General features: G+C 37.6%; 1 protein-coding gene across 3 annotated transcripts in view; it reads left to right on the plus strand.

Moving 5' to 3' along the window:
* Positions 1-22,193, plus strand: part of ak5 (adenylate kinase 5) — a 136,645-nt gene that overhangs the window by 1,472 nt on the left and 112,980 nt on the right. For 2 of the 3 annotated variants that reach the window (XM_077200161.1, XM_077200183.1), the window contains exons 2-5: positions 98-284; positions 676-843; positions 7,192-7,364; positions 14,590-14,703. In XM_077200161.1, the coding sequence (XP_077056276.1) occupies positions 98-284; positions 676-843; positions 7,192-7,364; positions 14,590-14,703 (642 nt within the window). The remainder of the gene's footprint in view (positions 1-97; positions 285-675; positions 844-7,191; positions 7,365-14,589; positions 14,704-22,193) is intronic. The other variant, XM_077200208.1, reaches the window with a different exon arrangement.

Genomic DNA, 22,193 nt, shown 5'->3' on the forward strand with positions numbered 1-22,193 from the left:
GGATTAGAACATAATAAAAAACGCATGCTACCGGTATTTACTATGGTAATTATGGATAAACACAGTATGAGTCCCTGATCTGTCACTGATCTCCCAGAGTCTGCTGACGGGTCTGATGTACTACCGACCAGATGACCCTCTGGACTATCTAGAGACCTGCCTTAAGAAGGTGAAGGAGATCGGTGGGACTGATAAAGTTCGCTGGGACACGTTCGTCGGACAGGAGAAGAAGTCGTTACCGCCTCTCAACGGTGGGCAGTCACGCAGATCTTTTTTCCGGAACGGTGAGTAGGAGGTGTTGTCATCAGCCGACGCAACTCTAAATTGTAGGCGATGCTGAAATTCATGCAAACTAGAACTGGCCACAGACTGCTGTGTTGTTGGGTCTTGCACAGCAGGCCTGCTATTCATTATTTGGATGCTGTTAGAGCATGGCAAACGTCGGTAGGGGTTTTCCTGTCTTTGTGCTGGGCAACATTGTTCTACCCACCTCGGGGCAATAAAAAAAGGCAAATGAATGCAAAGTAGGCTGACTCTAAAGTAAAACATGTCCTCTTAACAAAACCTATTCTTCCAATGATAGACTATCAGTGGGCTTTCCTCTGAACCTTTTGCATTGCATTGCTGAGGACTTCCGAAGCTGTCGTGACTAACTATTTGGGTTTTTCCACACAGTTCTCCCGGACAGCCCCAACTTCCCATATCGGAGGTACGAGCGCCTCCCACCCATCAACCAGTTTTCCATAGAGAGTGACTCAGACTTGTCTGAGACAGCGGAGCTCATAGAGGAATATGAAGTGTTTGACCCATCTAGACCCAGACCCAAAGTCATCCTTATTATAGGTAAGACCAAAGACTGGCTATACTTCATTACTGATAACAAGCCAGTGGAGAGTAACAGGCATGGTGTCTGTGTATGTGCACTTGAAATTCCTGTCGGGATTTGTATGCAAACACACTACCATTCAAAATGTTGGGTTTCTTTGAAATAAAATAATATTTTTATTCAGCAAATGTTCATTAAATTGATCAAACTTTTTATTCAGGAATACATAAAAAAAATGTATAACAGTTTTCAGAAAACTATTAAGCGACACAACTGTTTCAGCATTGATAATAATAAGTAATGTTTCTTGAGCACTAAATCAGCATATTAAAATGATTTGTGAAAGATCATGTGGCACTGAAGACTGGAGTAATGATGCTGAAAATTCAGCTTTCTCATCATAGGAATAATATCAATAATATTTCCCACAATATAACTGTTTTACTGTATCTTTGATCAAATAAATGCAGCCTCGGTGAGCATAATAGACTTAGCATAAAAATATTCTTTGAATGATGAATCTAACCTTTTGAACATTAGTCTGTTTAATAATGTCTATTATTCATTGAAACAAGAGTTTTACACTTTACCGATTATGTGTGACATCAAAAGAAAATTTTGATGCAAACAAACACACATTTCCAGTAGGCATTGATAAAGATAATTTGCTTTGAATTAAAGCATCTAAATAAATTGTCTACTGAATTTCTAATATCGGCTTATATAGAATATTTAATTATGCATATTTATCACCTAGTTTTGCATTTAGATTACCTTTGCCATCATCTAATGTTCGCTTAAAGTAACTATAAATAAAGTTAGATAAAGATAAATTTAGAAAAATCTAAATGAAAATCCATTTTTCTTACTGTACATTATGTTGTGATGCCTAAATTCTCTTGTAAAGGTTAAAATGTTTTTTTTTTTTATTAATTTGAACAAAATAATATTTTAATATTGCCTATAAAATAATGATCAGCTTATTTGTATTGGTGTCACTGTTAGGTCCACGAAGAAGATTAGGGAGAAGGTTAGCATGCAAATAAAATAACTTAAAGATAAGTATTGATGCACGATATATCGGATATATCTGCTTTTTTTATCGGTTAGCGGCTTTCAAATATATATATATTTATCGGTTAATGGTATCGGCCAAAATGTGCATCCCTAAAAAAAAGGGCAGTATTCCAAACAGAGTACCAATGTAAGACTGGGCTCAAAACACAAACACCAGACAATTAACAGAAAGAACTGAAGGGCTTAAATACACAAGGTCATGAACTGAATGCAAACAGGTGTAATTTAGCTATTTAATCATATAATCAATAACCACTGAAACTAACCAGTGGTTGGAAAATGAGAACAAAGGAACATTAACTAGAGAACTAAGGCAGGCAGAACAGGAACAGAACAAAGTGCAAATGAAACCAAAACTGTTTCAATTGGTCAGAAGTTTAATAGCGCATCCCTAGTTTATTCACACAGGACTAGAGTAACGGAGTCTTCCACTGAAAATGTGTTTGTTAGATTTAAATTCAAGTAGGCTTTATTTAAGAACAGAAGTTTGCTGACTGATTTCCTGCTGATGTAGTGAATGATGGGATCATGAAATCAGAGACCCTCCCCTTGTCAAAACCCAATTATATGAGGTCAGTGGGGATGGATTTGAGATTGATACCCAGTGTTGTGCCTGAACGCGTTCATTGAACGATAGTTCATGAACTTGTTCATATTTTGGGCGAACGTGAACTGAACGTACTGTATTACTGCCTGATGAACGTTATTGTGAACACGTTCATTCTGGTGTCTGTGAACGCAGGCTCTCTCAGATTAACTTCGTTCAATAGGGTGCCAGATTTCTATAGAGTCTTCCAGGCGAAAACCCGGATAAAACGCACGTAAACAGCGAAAAAAACACCCAATCTGGTAACACAAGCCACCTGTGTCGCACCGCGGCCGCCGCATCAAAACAAAAAGCAGCATGATACATAGCGGTAGCAGCGAGGAGGCGTCGTATCGTATGATCAGTTTTAAGACAAGGTCGGTGAGGATGGGAAAAATCTTACATTTCTGTGCAAACTTTGCCCGCCGATAAAATAACCGCTGTCTGTGGTTGTATATGAGTTGTGGCAATAATAAAAATAAAAAAAATAGCTCGCAGCAACATATGGAAAAAAAGAACTATGAACTAGTTCATTTTTTGGAACCGTGAACTTAGTTCAAAATTGTGAAGTATGAACTGAACTAGTTCATTTTAAAATTTGTGAACTGAACTTTGAACTAGTTCATGTAGAAAGTGAACTTTCCCAACACTGTTGATCAGGCACGGATTAACGCATGGGCCTACCGGGCACTTGCCCAGGGCACTGGGCCAGCAGGGGGCCCTGTAAAATGTACTGTCTATTCTTTTCAAATAATTATTTTTATTTTATTTTTATTTTCCGTAAAATTGTGTTAAATATTGAGGAATAATGTGATTTTTTTTGCAGCTGCAAAGTGTTAACTAGTAAATAAATCAAATAAATAATTTGAATGTATTGCTGCGCTGTTGAGAAGGACATCTAGAGGCGAGTGAAAAGCATTGCGTAATATAAAAGTCACGCGTAGAAGACGGTTACTCAAAAACCAAACCAAAACAAAAATGAGTTTAAAACCACAACCAAGACAGAACATAGGCTAAGTTATTTATGTTTTACAATAGTAGCCTATGGGCTTATTTTTTTTTTTACGAAATGTCAATCTTCATCTTTATAACAGAAGATAAAATACAATACAACAATCTTCAAGATACAGTAAATCTTCAAATGTGTAACGGATTGTCACCTTAAAAAGTGTATTTTGTGGTGGAACAGTTAATGCTATACAGTATAGCATCTTAATTAAATCTTTGTTTTATTATTTTAGTTCATTAACTAATTGTTAACTCAACTAATTTAACGTAAAGACTTGGATACTAGAATTAGGCTACTAATTAAATAAATGTCAACTAGCCTAAATGCATTGATTAGAATTGCCATTGACTAAAGATTTTCTAGTCGACGACTAGTAGTCATTCCTTTAAGCAATTAGTCGACTAATCTCACGTTAATATTAATTTCTGCTTAAATACTGAGTGGAGGCATATAGCCTATTCCGCGCTCAAGCAAGCGCATGCATAAATATTGCCGCAAAGCACCGGCAAAAGCAGGCTAATCATAATATATGTCTGGAAAAAAAAACTAGGCATTTTTATTGTTTAATAATAATAAAAATAAAAAAAAATTAATCAGTGTCGGCTGCAAACATATCTATATCTCCGCTTTAAAGTGGATTAGCCTTTAGAGAGAAATGCACCTTTCATATCATATCAGCCTAATCAGCCGGTAAGTCCTTTTCATGTTTAACAAATCAAATCATGCATTTTCTACCTACCGCGAGTAAGCGCTGCACCAGTTTGAAAAAGGTAAAAGCATAACGAGCGAGAGGCCCCACACTGGGGGATGCAGAGATGTTGCTGCGTCTGTTATTATTAACATTTGTGATTGTTTAAATGACCAGCCCTTGGGGGTCCCCTTAAAATGCCTGGCTTGCCTGCCCACTGTTGTCCAAAAAATTGCTGAAGGGGGCCTTTGAGACATCCGTGCCCAGGGCACATCATCGCCTTAATCCGTCCCTGCTGTTGATACCTGCTGTAAACAAGGCCGCTGAGTGCTAGGGATGCTAATAGTTCAGACAGATCTGATAGTTGGACATTTCCCCCCTGCCTTATCAGACTTCCCTGAACAGCATATGAATGACTCTGAGTTATTAACTGATGTCATTTATGAGAGAAAACTGTTATCTGTGCTGATCGTAACCCACAAGCAAATGAATGGCCATATTCCATCAGTCAAGTGACCACCCACCTGGAGCATTATCTTACTGAGATATTAGCTATATGAAGCGTCCTTGTCACTGATCGTCTTTCTATTTCATTCATTAAAAATGTTCTGGGTTTTAATAGTTTTTTGTTGGTGTTGTTTATTGTAGTGGTCAACTAATATGCATTTCTGTGGCTGCAACTGTGCCTGTTAACTGATATCAGTTGTTGGGCATTCAGTCCATAATCCATATTTGTGTTTGTAGAATAGTTTAATATGGGATGTTTACTAATATTTACTATTATCTCGCACTTAATTCTAAAAAAAAGTGCAGGCAAGACAGACAGTTTTCTCTTCTCGCAGTGAGTGGAGGTGGGGCTAATTTGCATATTCATAGAACCGCGTATAATAAATGAGTCAGGGTTACATTCAAGCTATTTTTTTAAGGCAAGAAAAAAAACGTTTAAATATGTCATTTTGGTGATCAAACATGAGTTTTAATAGATAAAATTACTGACTCCAGGGTGACTAAGTTCTGTAACTTTTATATGAAAATAAATGTGATGAACAAGACACCCAAAATTCTTATTTAATTCCATTCAAAATATGTGTTTATCAATAATTTTTACTTTAATACAGACATGATTTTATATATTTTTCCTATTAAAATGACAACAATCACATAACCCATGGAGAGATCACACTGTCTGAGAGTTTGGGAATATTCACACATTTATACATATAAAAACATGATATCAGAGTTTTAAAATCAAACATTTTAAAAGAGAACAATACATCACGGTTGTTAAAACCAATAAGCATTCAGCTTTGTCGTTAGCAAGTCGTTTCCCATCGTGCATTTGATCAGCGCAGTCGGTGGAGAGCCACTGCGTCGCGCCTGACTGCAGAATCTGGAACGGCCGCCTTGCCGTCGCGAGAGTTTTTTGGCACATGTCAGTATGACATCAGAGCAAGGCGACTCGCACTCTGACACATTTTTAACCGGCATGCTTTTTACAGTGATCGGTTCTCCGCAGATCTTACACAATCAATGTCTTAATATTAGGCACTTCCAGTCCAGGTGTGTTGAGGCAAGCTAAACTCCGTAGGACAGTTAGCACCCCATGACCAAGTTCCATACTGCAAACAGAGTATGTGTAAAAAGGTGTAACGCATGATCTTTATCTTGCCTCAACACACCTGGACTGGAAGTTCCTAATATGTCTCGTAAGACATTGATTAGCTGGCTCAGGTGTATTTAATTGGGGTTGGAGCTAAAGGTGTGTTGACGCCATGTCATAATTACAGCAATAATATGATTTCAACTTGTAAAATTCGTTCACTTCCTCGTAGAACTCGTAATTACAGCTTGTAAGATGGGAATTGTTTGAGAGCTCCTACTTTTCCTACATTTAGGCGTTGATAGTGGTGCCATATAAATGCATCATTTCTAATACGATGACGTGAAAAGCTCAAACGTCACACGTTGTAATCTTGATACTACTACGGTAATTAGGACATGGTGTGAATGCAGCATTAACTCTGCAGGACAGTGGCGCTCCAACAGCAGGACAGTGGCGCTCCAAGAGCAGGATTGGACACCCCTGGGTTAGAACATTCACACTGCACACGGATGAGGCGCGGCAAGTGCATTGCAAGATCCCAGAGAATGTTTCCTTACTGGGACTAATTTTCCTGTGCTGCACGCGCTGAATTAAAGTGATAACGCATTGTTCGTGGTCAAACCGAAAATGGATTGACATGACAGTGTATTAATTTCATCATCTACTACTTTCGACATATGACTTTCTGCCCTGGGTAAAGCAAGGAAAACTACACCTATGAGCCCATCCGGCTTCCACAATGCATACATACCCGCATACGAACTGCATACTCACTGTAAAGGGAATATGACATTTTACATTTACATTTATTCATTTAGCTGACGCTTTTATCTAAAGCGACGTACAATTGCTATATGTGTCAGAGGTCGCACGCCTCTGGAGCAACTAGGGGTTAAGTGTTTTGTTCAGGGACACATTGGTGTCTCACAGTGGATTCGAACCCATGTCTCTCACACCTACAGCATGTGTCTTATCCATTGCGTCTTCACCATATGAGTGAAACAGGTGTTACATATATTTTTCAGTGATTCATTTTGCAGGTTAGATTGTTACGCCAAAATGCCTAAGTGACTGTTTATGAATGAGTCACTGAATCATTAATTCAACAGATTTGTTGAAAAGCAATAATTCATTCAGGATCAAAACTATTGACTTTCTGTATGAGTGTCGTTGAATAATTCACTCAACCGATTTGTTCCAAACACTGGTTAAAAACACTAACATTTAAGTTACTTAACATTTCATTAAAGAAGTTAATGTTTTTTAAAAGCAATATGAAATTGTGTTGTTTGTCTGAATATTACTTTACCAAATATGAAAGTATCTTTCAAATGCCTACATTGCATATTATGTGAGTGAGTCAGTACAGGTTCAAATGTCTCTCTGCTGTCTTCTCTAACAGGTGGCCCAGGCAGCGGTAAAGGTACACAGTGTCTGAAGATTGCCGAACGCTATGGCTTTGAATATGTCTCAGTGGGCGAGCTTCTCAGAAAGAAGATGATCCATAATGCCACCAGCAACAGAAAATGGAGTCTGATTGCTAGGATCATTACCAATGGGGAACTGGCACCACAGGTATGAACTGTACATAAAGACAGTATGTAAAGGTCAAAAACTCATACCGGTAATTTAATATGTTTTGAGAGGGTACACATCTTTCCACTGTCCTGTAATGTTATTTACTCTATATATATATATATATATATATATATATATATATAATTTTTTTTTTTTTTTTTTTTACAATCGCTAGGACAGATTTCGCAATACTTGGGTCACTTTTTCAAAACTCTTCACACAGGGAGAACAACATCAGTCTACTGAATGTGGGCTAAACTGTGGATCATTTATCAATGCTTTGGCACGAAATGCATTCTTTAACTACTTCTTTCAAATTGCATCAATTCTTTTCTCACTTAGACACAAACACCACCAAAACTCTAAGAACCTACATGCCGATTTGCATGTTTACATACTCTTTTAAAAACTGTTTAACTTGCATTCAAAACCTTTGCTATTGTTATGGATGAATGACTTGATTTGAGACATGAATGAAGTGTTTTGGAATATTTTAAATGTGAGATTAACTGATGTGCCAAGATTAAAGTTGGTTGGGAGAACTGTGTAAAGAGTTTTGAAAAGGGGATCTAAGTATTGAGAAATGTGTCCTATAGTGATTGTAAAAAAAACAACAACTGTAATGCAAGCTTATGGAAATTTGTAAGAAAGCAAAGAATATGCCCTTTAAAAATACAGTTACAAAAAATGTTATGAACTTGTAACATAATAAATTAGGATTTCTCCCTGATTAGTAAATATCACAGATTGTACCAGTATCTGTGTGTGGTGTTTGATGGATTGAAGAAATGTTGTATGTGTTTAGACAAAAGTCATACCCAATATTGTGATTATCCATAATATTTAGTTAAAATGTCCAATGTAAAGTTGCATAATCATTTTTAAAATATACATTTTTAATTAAAAAAAAATCATCATAGTGCTGAATGGAAATTCCCATTGAAATTCCCTATTAACAAATAGGTAGGTGATATGTCCATGAATCATGGCTATTTTGCAACCAACATTTTAGGTTAAAATATCTTTATGAGGAAAAATGTATATTGTAGGACCCGTTTTCACCAGTTTAATCATCTTTTTGCTTTGATTCATTTGATTGACAGCTCCAGTAAAGGGGGCGTTTTTTTGATCGCTTCCTATATATACTTAATTCACAGTTTAAATAACAGATTACTTCCATCCTACAAAGAGAAACAATGTAAAATTGACCATTTAGTCACTGGTTTGATTTACTGACACATATACAAAGAACATCTGACTAGCCTACATTAATCATTAGGCTACATATCAGAAATCACTTGGCACAGATCAGGCATTAGAATGAACAAAGTAACTAAGGCCTCGTTTTACACTGTGAAATGTGACCCAATTCCGTTTTTTTGCTCATGTGACACAGATCGTATGTGTTCTATGACCGTGTAAACAGGAAAAAAAACGCATGCATTCGGATATTTTGAGATCGCTTTCAGGCCTCATTCATATGTGGAAATAAATCAAATATAAATCAGATATGTGCCAATGCAACTGTCATGTAAACAGGCAGATCAGATTTTCTGAGGCATTAGGCTACGTCTCCGCGGTTTAATAAAGGCCATCTGCCCCTCTTCAAAGGGACGGATGGCCCGATGAGACGCCGTGTTGTCGTTTTGTTCATTTACATTTATTATTTTAGTATGTAATAAACATGTAATAAACACTTTAAGTGGGCTACTTAAAAAGTGTTAGGACTATTTACATGTTAAATTATATTTTTTAAAACATACGCGCAGAGTGTGACGTCATATTGTGTGCGCGTAGAAAGAATTCGTCCGCAGCTGCTCAAAAAAAAAAATAGTCCACAGCTGTTCTACAGGCAGGTTTTTTGTGTTCATTTCTATTTCTTGTCGCTTTTCAGGCTCTTTTATTGTAGCCTATATGACAGTGTAAACAGCCCAATAACCCCTTTCCTTTAAGGCTTAATTTATGTCCAGTAGACCGGTCCGTTGCATTACGATTGAAAGCAGTATCAAAAATGTGATGTGCAGTCAAGTTCGGGTGTGTGTATGCCGTTTAAACGAGTCTTCTGACCGATACGCTTGTTGTGATTCGCGGAGTTTTGACAAGTTTTATAGACTTGATATTTTTTCTTATTCAAAAGTGGTGTTTGGCGAACTTAGCATATATCGCAGAGCTAGCATCAAGCATATTTCGCGTTCGTCCATCTGTGCAAGGGAATTTAAGCATGTGCGATGTTTCAGATAGTGTGGCAAGTGTAAACACATGAATCGGATATGGGTCACAATTGAAAGAATGTGTAAACGAACTGTCCAAAAAATTGGATATAGACAACAAATCAGAATTGGGCATCAAGACCTGCAGTGTAAACGAGGCCTTACATGTTGTTGCATTACTGTCGAGTCCATAAAGTCTGTTTGCAAAGCCTGCGCCGAAATTGTGACTGATTTAGCAAAGAATCCACAGTGAAATGTACTGAACAAATAAATAATGCTCAACTGAGGCATTCACATTGTTTAAAATAAATAAACACAATCCTAGCATTAGGATCCTTTGGATGGCAATATTATTTGTAATACAGTAGTGCTTTTCTCTCCTCGACATCTCACTCATCAGCCAGTGGGCGGGGACAGAATTGCAATGATGGAGGTGTTGATTTTCCTCTGCAGAGTTGGTATTTTACCTATCTATTGATAGGCACATTCCAGAATGAGTCGTTCGCTCTTAAAATAATGGTTAAAATAAAATCTGTTTTTGGACTAACAAGAACGTTTTCAGGTTTGAAGCTAGATATTCTTATAGTATGATGACCTCTTATATGTCAAAAGCTTAAGGAAAAATGTATTTCTCAATTCATGACCCCTTTAACAGAATCCCCTTTTCCAAGAACTACAATGAACTGCTCGTCATGACTACAACACGATTTTTCCAGATCTTATGAAGTCACAATTTTCCTCATTTAAATAATCCACAGCCACAGAATACGCAAAAGACGTTTTCCAAAAATAATTTGTTTGTCCTTCCTGAGGCTGATGAACTTAGAGTCGTTAAAACTTATTTTAAACACTGTTCCTGAACATTATAACCCTAACATTTGTTTTCTGTTGCTTTTGTAAGCTCTCGCTTTTGTAAGACGGTTCACTGCTCTTTGGAAAAATTAACCATGGTTTTGTTATCGAGTACGGTTTTGTATTACCTTAGTTTTCTGACAAATACCATGATTAAATGGTGGATAAAAAAACATATCTATAATGTTTAGGAAAATTACAAAAAAACATACCACTCTCAAACAGCTTGTGAAATCCTTGCTTGCAAAGTCTACCCATGAAATCCGTTCTGGACGATATTCTTGTTCATTAACATTGTCAGGGTCTGAATCGGGTTTGAATTGGTTTGAAATAACCTTAATATTTATTAATAGAAGAACTCGCAGTTATGGAGGGGTGGAAAATTTCTCGAAAGACGCTCTAAGCTGTGCCAATCACAACACATTGGGCCAGCTAACCAATTCACAGCACAGTCGTATTTTGGAAGGAGGGGCTTCATCGAAATTGGCATGTTCGAGACAGAATGGGGAGAGAGGTGCTGTAACAATGTAAAATATGTGAAAGATAATGTGTTTTTTGAACAATCAATCATAAAAACCTATTCTAGTACAAAATCAAGGCTTCGTAAAAAGGGCATTATAGGACCCCTTTAATACATGATGTCCAATGCAGTGGACAGATGTATTTCAGTTACTGAATGGAAAATAAACTACAACAAATGTAAAGCGTTTCTTAGATCTCACTATTAGATGTTATTGCCATACTGAATTTGTTTGTCATAAATACCTGTAGAATCAAAATTAAGGCTGGTTTGGATATAACATCACACCCTGCATGTTTAAAGTGGCTTGTAGACCTTTTAACACGACTCCGAAATAGCTATTGTCTGACTCTTTCTGAATAAAGTGACTGTTTTTAAAGAGCTTACTGCATTTCGTCATTCTGTTTATATTACCAGACCTGACAATAGCAGCACTTCCTAAATTCCCTCCCTATAGCAATGTACCCACACACCCTTTCCTGCATTTGTGAACTGAGCACAGAAGTGTGTGGCGCTGGAAATGAGGGCACCATATTTTAGCGTGGAAGCTTTTGAAAGAGAAACAGAAGACCTCCTACTGGGTGTTGATTCCCTGAGGAACTCCAGAAATGCTTTGTACGCTTTTAGAGTGGACAGTCTATCTGCAAAGATTATTGACTTGGGGATAAAATGACCAACCCATGTCATTTAATCCTTAGCTGCATTAAATGCACCTTTGTACTGAGACGCAGGTTGAGTCGATCTTCTTGACACAGCCAGAGAAATAAAGCCACTTTCCACTAATGCCATCCTGGATTAGGGAAGCAAAGGAGACTTTTCCCAGACTGTAAAAGGAAACGTATAAGCATAAATGTCTCAAATCAGATTTACTGTTAGGTTTGTATCATGATAAAGCTTTCTTTTAAATCTCAAAACTCCTTTAGTGCAAAAATGTATTGAAACTAAGCTATGAAAACAATTTGTTCTAAACATCTTTTGGTCTGCAGCTTGGCCAGTCTAGTCTCAGTAAAGCAATACGCAGGAATCATGTTGATGATGCTATCAGAGGTTGCGCTATGAATAATTATTTGTCCATCATTTTGACAGACTGTGACATGCTATTTTCATTCGTCAGTAAAATATTATAATGCATGTGGTATTGATATCAGACCCTTTCGTCTTACCAAGCGTCATGTCGTGGGTTCTTGGCTATTTTCTTTTTATTCTGCTCTCACAGTGTGAAAAAGAAATTCACTGTGGTAAATCTTCTCTCACATCTCTTCGGGCACTTATTTTCTTCCCTTTTCTTACTTTTTAACTTCTGTAAGCATCTCTTTCTGAATTTTTCTAAAGTAGAGAAACGCAATGTATCAGATTTTGATACATTGTGCCAGGAAATTGGTTTTAATAAATTGAATGTTCCCTTTAGGTTTGGAGAGTGTTCTATTCCCCTCACATTAAGGTTAATTTATGGTTAAATAAATAAAACCAAAAATAATTTAATTAGACAATGTCCCGTGTCAGTTCTTAGTTTGTCCCACAACATTTTCCTGCAAGTTTATGGTTGCAAAAATAGAACTTAAAGAGAATGTTAGGAATTGTTTCCTGAAAGAAAAAAAAAACCGGAATCATACACTATAACATTAGGGGAATGTTCTGTGTTTGCTGGGATTATTTCTGAAAACCCGAAAAACAAATGATAAGATTAAAATATTGGAAAGACCACTGAACTTGCCACTCTGCATGTCCTTCTGAACGATCCCAAAGTCACGAAGGAGAATACATTTATACTTTAACAGTTTGACACATTTCAAAATTAATGTTTTGTGAATTTGTCACAATGTACTAAAGCTTTCCAAAGTATGAAGCAGTTAAATCTTATCAAATATATATATATATATATATATATATAACTTTTTTAGGATTCTTTGATGAACAGAAAGTTAAAAACAACAGCATTTATTTGAAATAGAATATTGTGTAACATAAATGTCTTTACTGTCACTTCTTTTGAAATTTCTATTAATCAAAGAATCTTGAAATAAAAATGTAAATAACTGTTTTCAACATTGATAATAATGAGAAATGTTTCTTGAGCATCAAATCTGTACTGTTGATATTATACTGATTTCTGAAGGATCATGTAATGCTGAAAATTCAGCTTTGATCACAGGAATAACTTACACTTTTAGAACACATAGAAAACAGCTGTTTTACAATGAAATAATATTTCAGAATATTACTGGGTGTTTGTTTTGTATTTTTTAATAAAATAAATTCAGTCTTGGTGAGCAGAAGAGACTTTTAGAAACATTAAAGATCTTACCGACCCCAAACTGGCAGTGTATGTGTGTATATATATATATATATATATATATATATATATACATATACACACTGCCGTTCGAAAGTTTGATTTCTGTCAATATAAATAAAAAGGAAAAAACATTGTTGAGATGCATCTGTGAGTAAACTGTGAAGATCTCTTTTTCATTTCACTGGCAATAATTGAAATCTTAGAGATCCAGCAGCAAACAATTTGAGTTTAATTTGAATTAAGCCCAAGGTGAAAATTTTGATTATTATACTTCACTAAAACTATACTTTTAAATACATATTTATATGAATCGTTTAGATTTTTGGGGATTTGAGAGTTTATTGCACTATACCGTTGAATAAGACACCCATGCAGGGGACTTTCCTTCGGTATGGGTAAGCTTATGGATGAATTCGGCTATTCAGAGCAATTTTACTATGTGTAAATGGTGAATCGAAGCAGCAAATATACGGTTTGTTTACCTTTGATGCCACACAGACACATATTATGTAATCTAATGTCAATTACCGATTCAGATGCACAGCAGACCGAATAGAACTTTCATACATTTTATCATCAACTCTATCAAAACAACATACAGATTTGCAAATTAGGATATCTGGCTGTATTTCTGGATGGATTTGATGTCATAATGATATCATGTGGTTGGCGGTCATCTTGCATTCTAAAAATATCCTCTGCTTTGAACCGTGCCTGGATCGCTTCATATAGTGAGAGACAACTGAAAAAAATAACATTTGGTTATGCAAATTACATTCCATACTGAGCAAGAAATGATGACTGATGTAAGACTTATTTTTAGAGCAATCTGGTACTGACGGTAGATCTCCATTGTAAATAAGGCCACCCACATCATTCGATTTGCTACGCTTGAATATATTCTCCCTCCAGCGTTTAGAACATTAAACTTATCTGAAAATGTCGCTGCACTCCTCAATTGCACTAGAAATCACACAGAATGGGATATGTCACCAAGTTGATGTGTTATTTTTTTAATTTAACCCTTTCAGAAAGATGCTTAAAGAAATTCATGGAATGTTCTAAAATACTCTTGTTAATTATGGAATGGCTGCCTTTGAAGACCAACTCATCTGAGAAGTCATGCCACCATCTCTCATACAAACTGATTCACTGTGCCGTTTAAAATAGCCCAGAATTACAAAGCACGTTTCCCTGCAGGTACAGGACAAATTTGCTACAGAAATGAGGTTTATTACTGGCAATTTAGTTTCAGTCTGTAAAAATTGCAATGTTGCTACAGCATTTTTCTTTATGGTTCGAGTGTATTATTTTTACCTAAGTACGTTTATCCATTCCCATTAGGAAACTACCATAACTGAGATCAAGCAGAAGATCATGAAGATCTCAGAGGCCAGCGGTATAGTTATAGACGGCTTCCCTCGAGATGTGGGACAAGCGCTTTCTTTTGAGGACCAGGTGAGTGCATTTTACTCGTGGTGCTTGATGGAGCAAGACTATTAGCTTGTGGATCCACTAACATTGAAGAAATGCATTTATAGAGTATAAACTTGAGATCTGACTTTAATATAGTAATCTGCTATGCAATGACATGAAATGTTTATGACAAACCTCACTGCCTTCACCATAGAAACTGGCTGACACCTGCATTTTTGCCTCTCATTTGCATGAATTTTTATACATTTTTGACTTGTCACTCTGCTTCACTGTCAATCCCACAATCACCCGTGTAATATATGCCACTCAGCTCCCATAGAGAATGTACTGAAAACACCTTCTCGTTTCTACTCATTTTCTACATTGTTCTTAAAGAGACCTAAAGAAAGTTAATTTCCAACCTATTTTCAAGTGATCCTGATGAGCTTGATTAGCTGTCATCATACTCACAATCATGTCGGTTTAAACCCATAAGTCTTTAATTCATCTTTAGACACAAATAAAGACATTTTTAATATTCGCTCATCATTTCTGTCCATTTATTGAAAGACATAAAATTAATCTGTATAATTCAGGTTGTTTCGAAAGCTCAAACGAGCGCAAGCGCGAGAATCAATGCGGTTTGTTCTTGCACATGACTCACGCACGTTTGAGCTTCCGTTAACCATACAATATGTGCTTTATGTGTTTATATGTGAAAAAATGGCAACATTTTTAGTCGTTTATCATATAAAGCGGGCATATACCATTTGAAGGATTGAACCTGCTCGCTCCGTGTAACACTTAACGTTAAGTTTTCCAAACCTTATGTTATACTTAGGAAAATTACAGTTAAGGGGCTTTATGCAAAACATACTTAAGGGAAAATAGATATTTAAGGGAAATTCTTAGGGTGTATGACCTTTCTCCTAAAGAAAGTTTTTTTTTTTTTTGCAACACCCTTAAGTTTAGGGAAACCTAAGGGCGTTCTTAAGGGAAAATTACACTTAAGGTGCTTTATGCAACCAGGCACTGATCTAGAACACCATAGCAATTCCATAGAAAGCACCTAATGTATAACATCCTTCTTATAACACCCTAGTAATACCAGAACAACCGCACAACACACCCTCGCAACAACAAGAACACCCTAGCAACACTCTAGCGACCACCCTTAACACTCTTCCAACAACCTATAACACCTTACTCTTAACAATCTAGCAACCACCTAAAGTATAACATCCTTCTCATAATACCCTAGTAATGCCAGAGCAACCGCACAACACACCCTAGCAACAACAAAAACACCCTAGCAACTCTCTAGCGACCACCCTTAACACTCTACCAACAACCTATAACACCTTACTCTTAAAAATCTAGCAACCACCTAAAGTATAATATCCTTCTCATAATACCGTAGTAATGCCAGAGCAACCACACAACAAACCCTAGCAACAACAAGAACACCCTAGCAACACTCTAGCAACCACCCTTAACACTCTACCAACAACCTATAACACCTTACTCTTAACAATCTAGCAACCACCTAAAGTATAGTATCCTTCTCATAATACCCTACTAATGCCAGAGCAACCACACAACACACCCTAGCAACAACAAAAACACCCTAGCAACACTCTAGCGACCACCCTTAAAACTCTACCAACAACCTATAACACCTTACTCTTAACAATCTAGCAACCACCTAAAGTATAGTATCCTTCTCATAATACCCTACTAATGCCAGAGCAACCACACAACACACCCTAGCAACAACAAGAACACCCTAGCAACACTCTAGCGACCACCCTTAAAACTCTACCAACAACCTATAACACCTTACTCTTAACAATCTAGCAACCACCTAAAGTGTAACATCCTTCTCATAATACCCTAGTAATGCCAGAGCAACCACACAACACAACCTAGCAACAACAAGAACACCCTAGCAACACTCTAGCGACCACCCTTAACACTCTACCAACAACCTATAACACCTTACTCTTAACAATCTAGCAACCACCTAAAGTATAATATCCTTCTCATAATACCCTAGTAATGCCAGAGCAACCACACAACACGCCCTAGCAACAACAAGAACACCCTAGCATCACTCTAGCGACCACCCTTAACACTCTACCAACAACCTATAACACCTTACTCTTAACAATGTAGCAACCACCTAAAGTATAACATCCTTCTCATAATACCCTAGTAATGCCAGAGCAACCACACAACACACCCTAGCAACAACAAGCACACCCTAGAAACACTCTACCGACCACCCTTAACACTCTACCAACAACCTATAACACCTTACTCTTAACAATCTAGCAACCACCTAAAGTATAACATCCTTCTCATAACACCCTAGTAATGCCATAAAAAACACCCAAAACACCCTAGACACAACAAGAACACCCTAGCAACACTCTTGCGACCACCCTTAACACTCTACCAACAACCTATAACACCTTACTCTTAACAATCTAGCAACCACCTAAAGTATAATATCCTTCTCATAACACCCTAGTAATGCCAGAGCAACATCATAACACACCCTAGCAACAACAAGAACACCCTAGCAACACTCAAGCGACCACCCTTAACACTCTACCAACAACCTATAACACCTTACTCTTAACAATCTAGCAACCACCTAAAGTATAATATCCTTCTCATAATACCCTAGTAATGCCAGAGCAACCACACAACACACCCTAGCAACAACAAGAACACCCTAGCAACACTCAAGCGACCACCCTTAACACTCTACCAACAACCTATAACACCTTACTCTTAACAATCTAGCAACCACCTAAAGTATAATATCCTTCTCATAATACCCTAGTAATGCCAGAGCAACCACACAACACAACCTAGCAACAACAAGAACACCCTAGCAACACTCAACCGACCACCCTTAACACTCTACCAACAACCTATAACACCTTACTCTCAACAATCTAGCAACAACCTAAAGTATAACATCCTTCTCATAAAACCCTAGTAATGCCATAAAAACACCCAAAACACCCTAGACACAACAAGAACACCCTAACAATACTCTAGCGACCACCCTTGATGCTCTACCAACCACATATATCAGCCTATTCATAAAAACCTAGCAACCACCCATAACACCCTAACAATGCCTTAGCAATGCCTTATCTAGAAAATTCTGGCAACATCCTATCCACCACCTAGAACACCCTAGCAAAGCCCTAGCAACCTTTCTAATGTGATTAAGAAACAAGTTTTGCATGGCCAAACACATTCTTCTGAAAATATATAAATGTATCTCAGAATTTTTAAACTTGCCCACATAGTGTACTGTATGTATAAATAGGCACACCTCCTATAGATGAGTTGCACTGTTGTAGAAAATCACTGCAAGCCATCTAGTCCAGATTTATTAACTTCCAAAGCCAATTTTGTTACGACTAGAGCCTGCAGCATGAATAACTCTGAAGCATTAGTTTACAAGTTAGCTTTTCTCCAATCACATTCAGGGGCTTGTCACAGCACTCTCGTCTGTGGTGTGCTCAAAAGTAAGGCATCACTGAGGACCCAATATAACATGTCAGAATCAGCATATAGCTAATGGACTAGATTCTCACAGTCGAGTGGGTAATTGCGCAAGTGGATAATACAGTTGCATAGACAGGACTGCTGTTACTGTGTTTACCCTGCTGAAGTCTTCTTTAGCTTTCAAAAAGACTCAGTATGAAAAAAAGAAATTGTGAAAAAGAAGTGCACTTTAGCATTCTTTTAAAAAGAGAACTTGCAAGTGAAAAGTGCAAACTGAATGTAATGTGTCGGTTACTTTATTTCATGTTATTTTAAATTAAATTAAAAAAAAATTGAACTACTTAAGTAGGATTTAAGTACTGTACATCTTTATATTTCATAATTACTTATATTATCTTTGAAATATAGTTAGTGTACTGACAAGCATTTATGGTAAATACATTTTTGATTTTGATTTTTAAAAATAAACTTTTAAGATTTTAAGTACACTACAAGCGCACATTTAATACAATTAAATGCACTTATTTTCAAAAGGGGTCGCTTTAATGGGGAGTGATCACAGAAAGATCTCTGCCCCTGACAAAACATTGGGACAATTTTGTCAACCTGCGATGGGAGAATGGGTACAGATCTAACATTTCACACCCTGTCGATTCGCATCTGCGTGAGTGACTTTTCTGTGTAACACACGTCAGATCTCAAACGTATACTTGAAACTCTCTATTTCCTGTGTTTTTGACAGGAACCACTTGACAACATTAAGAGATGAGACTCGGGCAGTGACAGGCATATATTAATGTCTATAAACCTGTCAAAAAGGAGCTAATGTCAGCTTTGCTAAAAGGAAATCATGTGACAGTTCTCAATTGCATGTCTCAATGCTCGTTCATCTCTAAATTACAGCCTATTCCTTCCCGTTTCATCATGGCTATTTGGCTTTCTCTCACATTTTTGTTCTATTTCCTGTACGACAGTGTGCTTTAAAGATAGTGTGTTAGCTATCTCAGCTGCCCCTTACTACTCACCAGTGCGGTCAGTCTCGAATGAACCTTTCAGTTTTACATAAAAACACAAGATTGCTAGGATTTGAAAATTGCGGAAGTCACCACCAGCAAACAGTCATTTTCTGGGCTGTGAATAAAGCGATCACCAAGTTCAGTCTGTCGACATGAGCAGTAAAAGTTAATGAGTACCAAGAATCAGATATGCTTTCGTCTCTCTCTCCGTCTCTTTACAGCCTTCCTTATTTCACACCAATTATCTAAGAGATGCTTTAACATAGACAGAGATCTGTGAGGTATGCTCTTGTTGCTGCCGGAAAACAGATTTTTCCAGATGCTTATCTCAGAAATGAACTCGTGATGTCACATCATCTGTTGATTTTCTTTTGCAGGTACGGCATGTAATGGCATGCAGGTAATTTTGCGCAGTGGCGGTTAATTTTGTCCTATCTGCCGATCGCACTGGCAGACAAAATGTTACACTGTGTCCTAACCAGGCTCTTTTCCATGTGAAATGATGTGTGACGTCACAATCACCCGGCAATAAGTGGATATTTAATGTATAATATGCGGTTATATGGCTTGCATGAGCAAACTTATGAACAACCACAAAGCAAAGACAATACTGGACACTGAAACAAAGGAAACTGAGGGCTTAAATACAAAGGGAGTAATCAATGTAAAAAAGATCAGTTTAAATTACCAGGGAGACTAATAATGATCAGGAACACAGGCAAAACGGGAAAAGGGAAAAAAGAACCAAAACACCATGAAACTAAAAAGGCATAGAACTACATATTACAAATACATTATTAGGCTAATTTGAATTTCAATGGTACATTTTCAGTCGAGTCAGGTGAAGTAGAATTAGATCCTTAAGCTAAAATTTGCACAAGTTTGATTAATTTATTTAATAAAATGATAAAATTGCATGTTCTCCAGCTGCTTGGCTGGTGGGGGAAAATTTCTCACACTTGTTTAAGTGTCAGAAATTAATGGTGAGTTGAGACAAAAATGCCAATGATTTTATACAATAAGACGTTAATATGAAGTGGATTAATTTTTAAACATAATTTTTTTGGTCAACATAAATAGTTCAAAACAAAGCTACAACAGAACAATTGTGCATCTATAAACAACACACTAGTGTTTTATTACTGAATGAATATGCGTTTTGGAATGAATTGGTTGAATTATGAATGGGTCAAGGTCATTGAATATTTAAGACATTCACTTGCTTTGTTCCCAAATAAATTGGCCATTGTGAATGAATCAGCTGAGTGAATTATTCAATGACCCATTCATAAAGACAGTGGCTGCGTCAGAAATCACATCCCTCTTAGGTAGGGGTAGGTACTTATTTTGAATAAGTAATTACTTCACAATCGCTAAAAAAGTATGTCAAATCAAATCAAACTCAAATCAAATCCTTTTATTGTCACACAACCATATACACAAGTGCAACAGTGGGTGAAATTCTTAGGTGCAGTTCCGAGCAACATAGCAGTATGACACGATGTGACGAAAACAATTACAGCAAACATCAGATTTACATAGATTACACATCTAATGTGCGCACAATTACTCACAGTACCGTATACACTAACAGAACAATAAATAATATACAATGTACAATATACAACAGTTTACAATATACAACAATTTACAATATACAACAGTATACAAAAATACAAAAAGAGGTAATTATACATAGAATAGATACTCGTAAGGTGCAAATATATATATATATATATATATATATATTATGTAAATGCAGTAGGTTATGTTGTGCTGTGTTGACAGTTAGAATGTTTATGGTTATTGATCATGAGGGATCAAGAGTTTAGAAATCTAATTGCTTGTGGGAAGAAGCTGTCATGGAGTCGGCTGGTGTGTGTCCTGATGCTGCGGTACCGCCGGCCTGAGGGTAGCAGTGAGAGCAGCCCATGGCTCGGGTGGCTAGAGTCTCTGATGATCCTCCGAGCTTTCTTCACACACCGCCTGGCATAAATATCCTGGAGGGAGGGAAGCTCACCTCCGATGATACGGCTGGCAGTGCGCACCACCCTTCGCAAGGCTTTGCGGTTACGGCTGGTGGTGTTGCCGTACCAGGCAGTGATGCAGCCAGTCAGGATGCTCTCGACGGTGCTGGTGTAGAACTGTGTGAGGATGTGGCGGTTCATTCCAAACTTCCTCAGCCGTCTCAGGAAGAAGAGGCGCTGATGAGCCTTCTTCACGACGGCCTCAGTGTGGACGGACCATGTGAGTTCCTCTGTGATGTGGACACCGAGGAACTTGAAGCTGCTGACTCTCTCCACCGGTGCTCCATTGATGGTGATGGGGCTGTGTTCTCTGTCGTTCTTCCTGAAGTCGACCACTAGCTCCTTGGTTTTGCTGATGTTGAGGGAGAGGTTGTTCCTCTGACACCAGTGCGTCAGAGTGAGCACCTCCTCTCTGTAGGCCGTTTCATCGTTGTCGGTGATCAGACCTACGACCGTAGTATCATCAGCAAACTTGATGATGGAATTAGAGCTGTGAGTTGCCACGCAGTCATATGTGTACAAGGAGTACAAGAGTGGGCTGAGAACACAGCCCTGTGGGGCTCCAGTGTTGAGGGTCAGTGATGAGGAGATGTTGCTGCCTATTCTAACCACCTGGCGTCTGTTTGACAGGAAGTCCAGGATCCAGCTGCACAGCAAGCTGTTTAAGCCCAGAGCCCGGAGTTTCACATCAAGCAAGGAGGGCACTATGGTATTGAATGCTGAGCTGTAGTCTACAAATAGCATTCTCACATAAGTGTTCCTCTTTTCTAGGTGGGAGAGAGCAGTGTGTATTGTAGATGCAATAGCATCATCAGTGGAGCGGTTATTGCGGTATGCAAACTGCAGTGGGTCCAGTGAGGAAGGTAGAACAGAGCAGATGTAATCTCTGACTAGTCTCTCAAAGCATTTACTGATGATGGGGGTCAGAGCAACAGGGCGCCAGTCATTTAAGCAGGTG

This window comes from Siphateles boraxobius, unplaced genomic scaffold (assembly GCF_051911475.1).
Source record: "Siphateles boraxobius isolate OS27281-9 unplaced genomic scaffold, OSU_SipBor_1 1, whole genome shotgun sequence".
NCBI classification, from domain to species: Eukaryota; Metazoa; Chordata; class Actinopteri; order Cypriniformes; family Leuciscidae; genus Siphateles; species Siphateles boraxobius.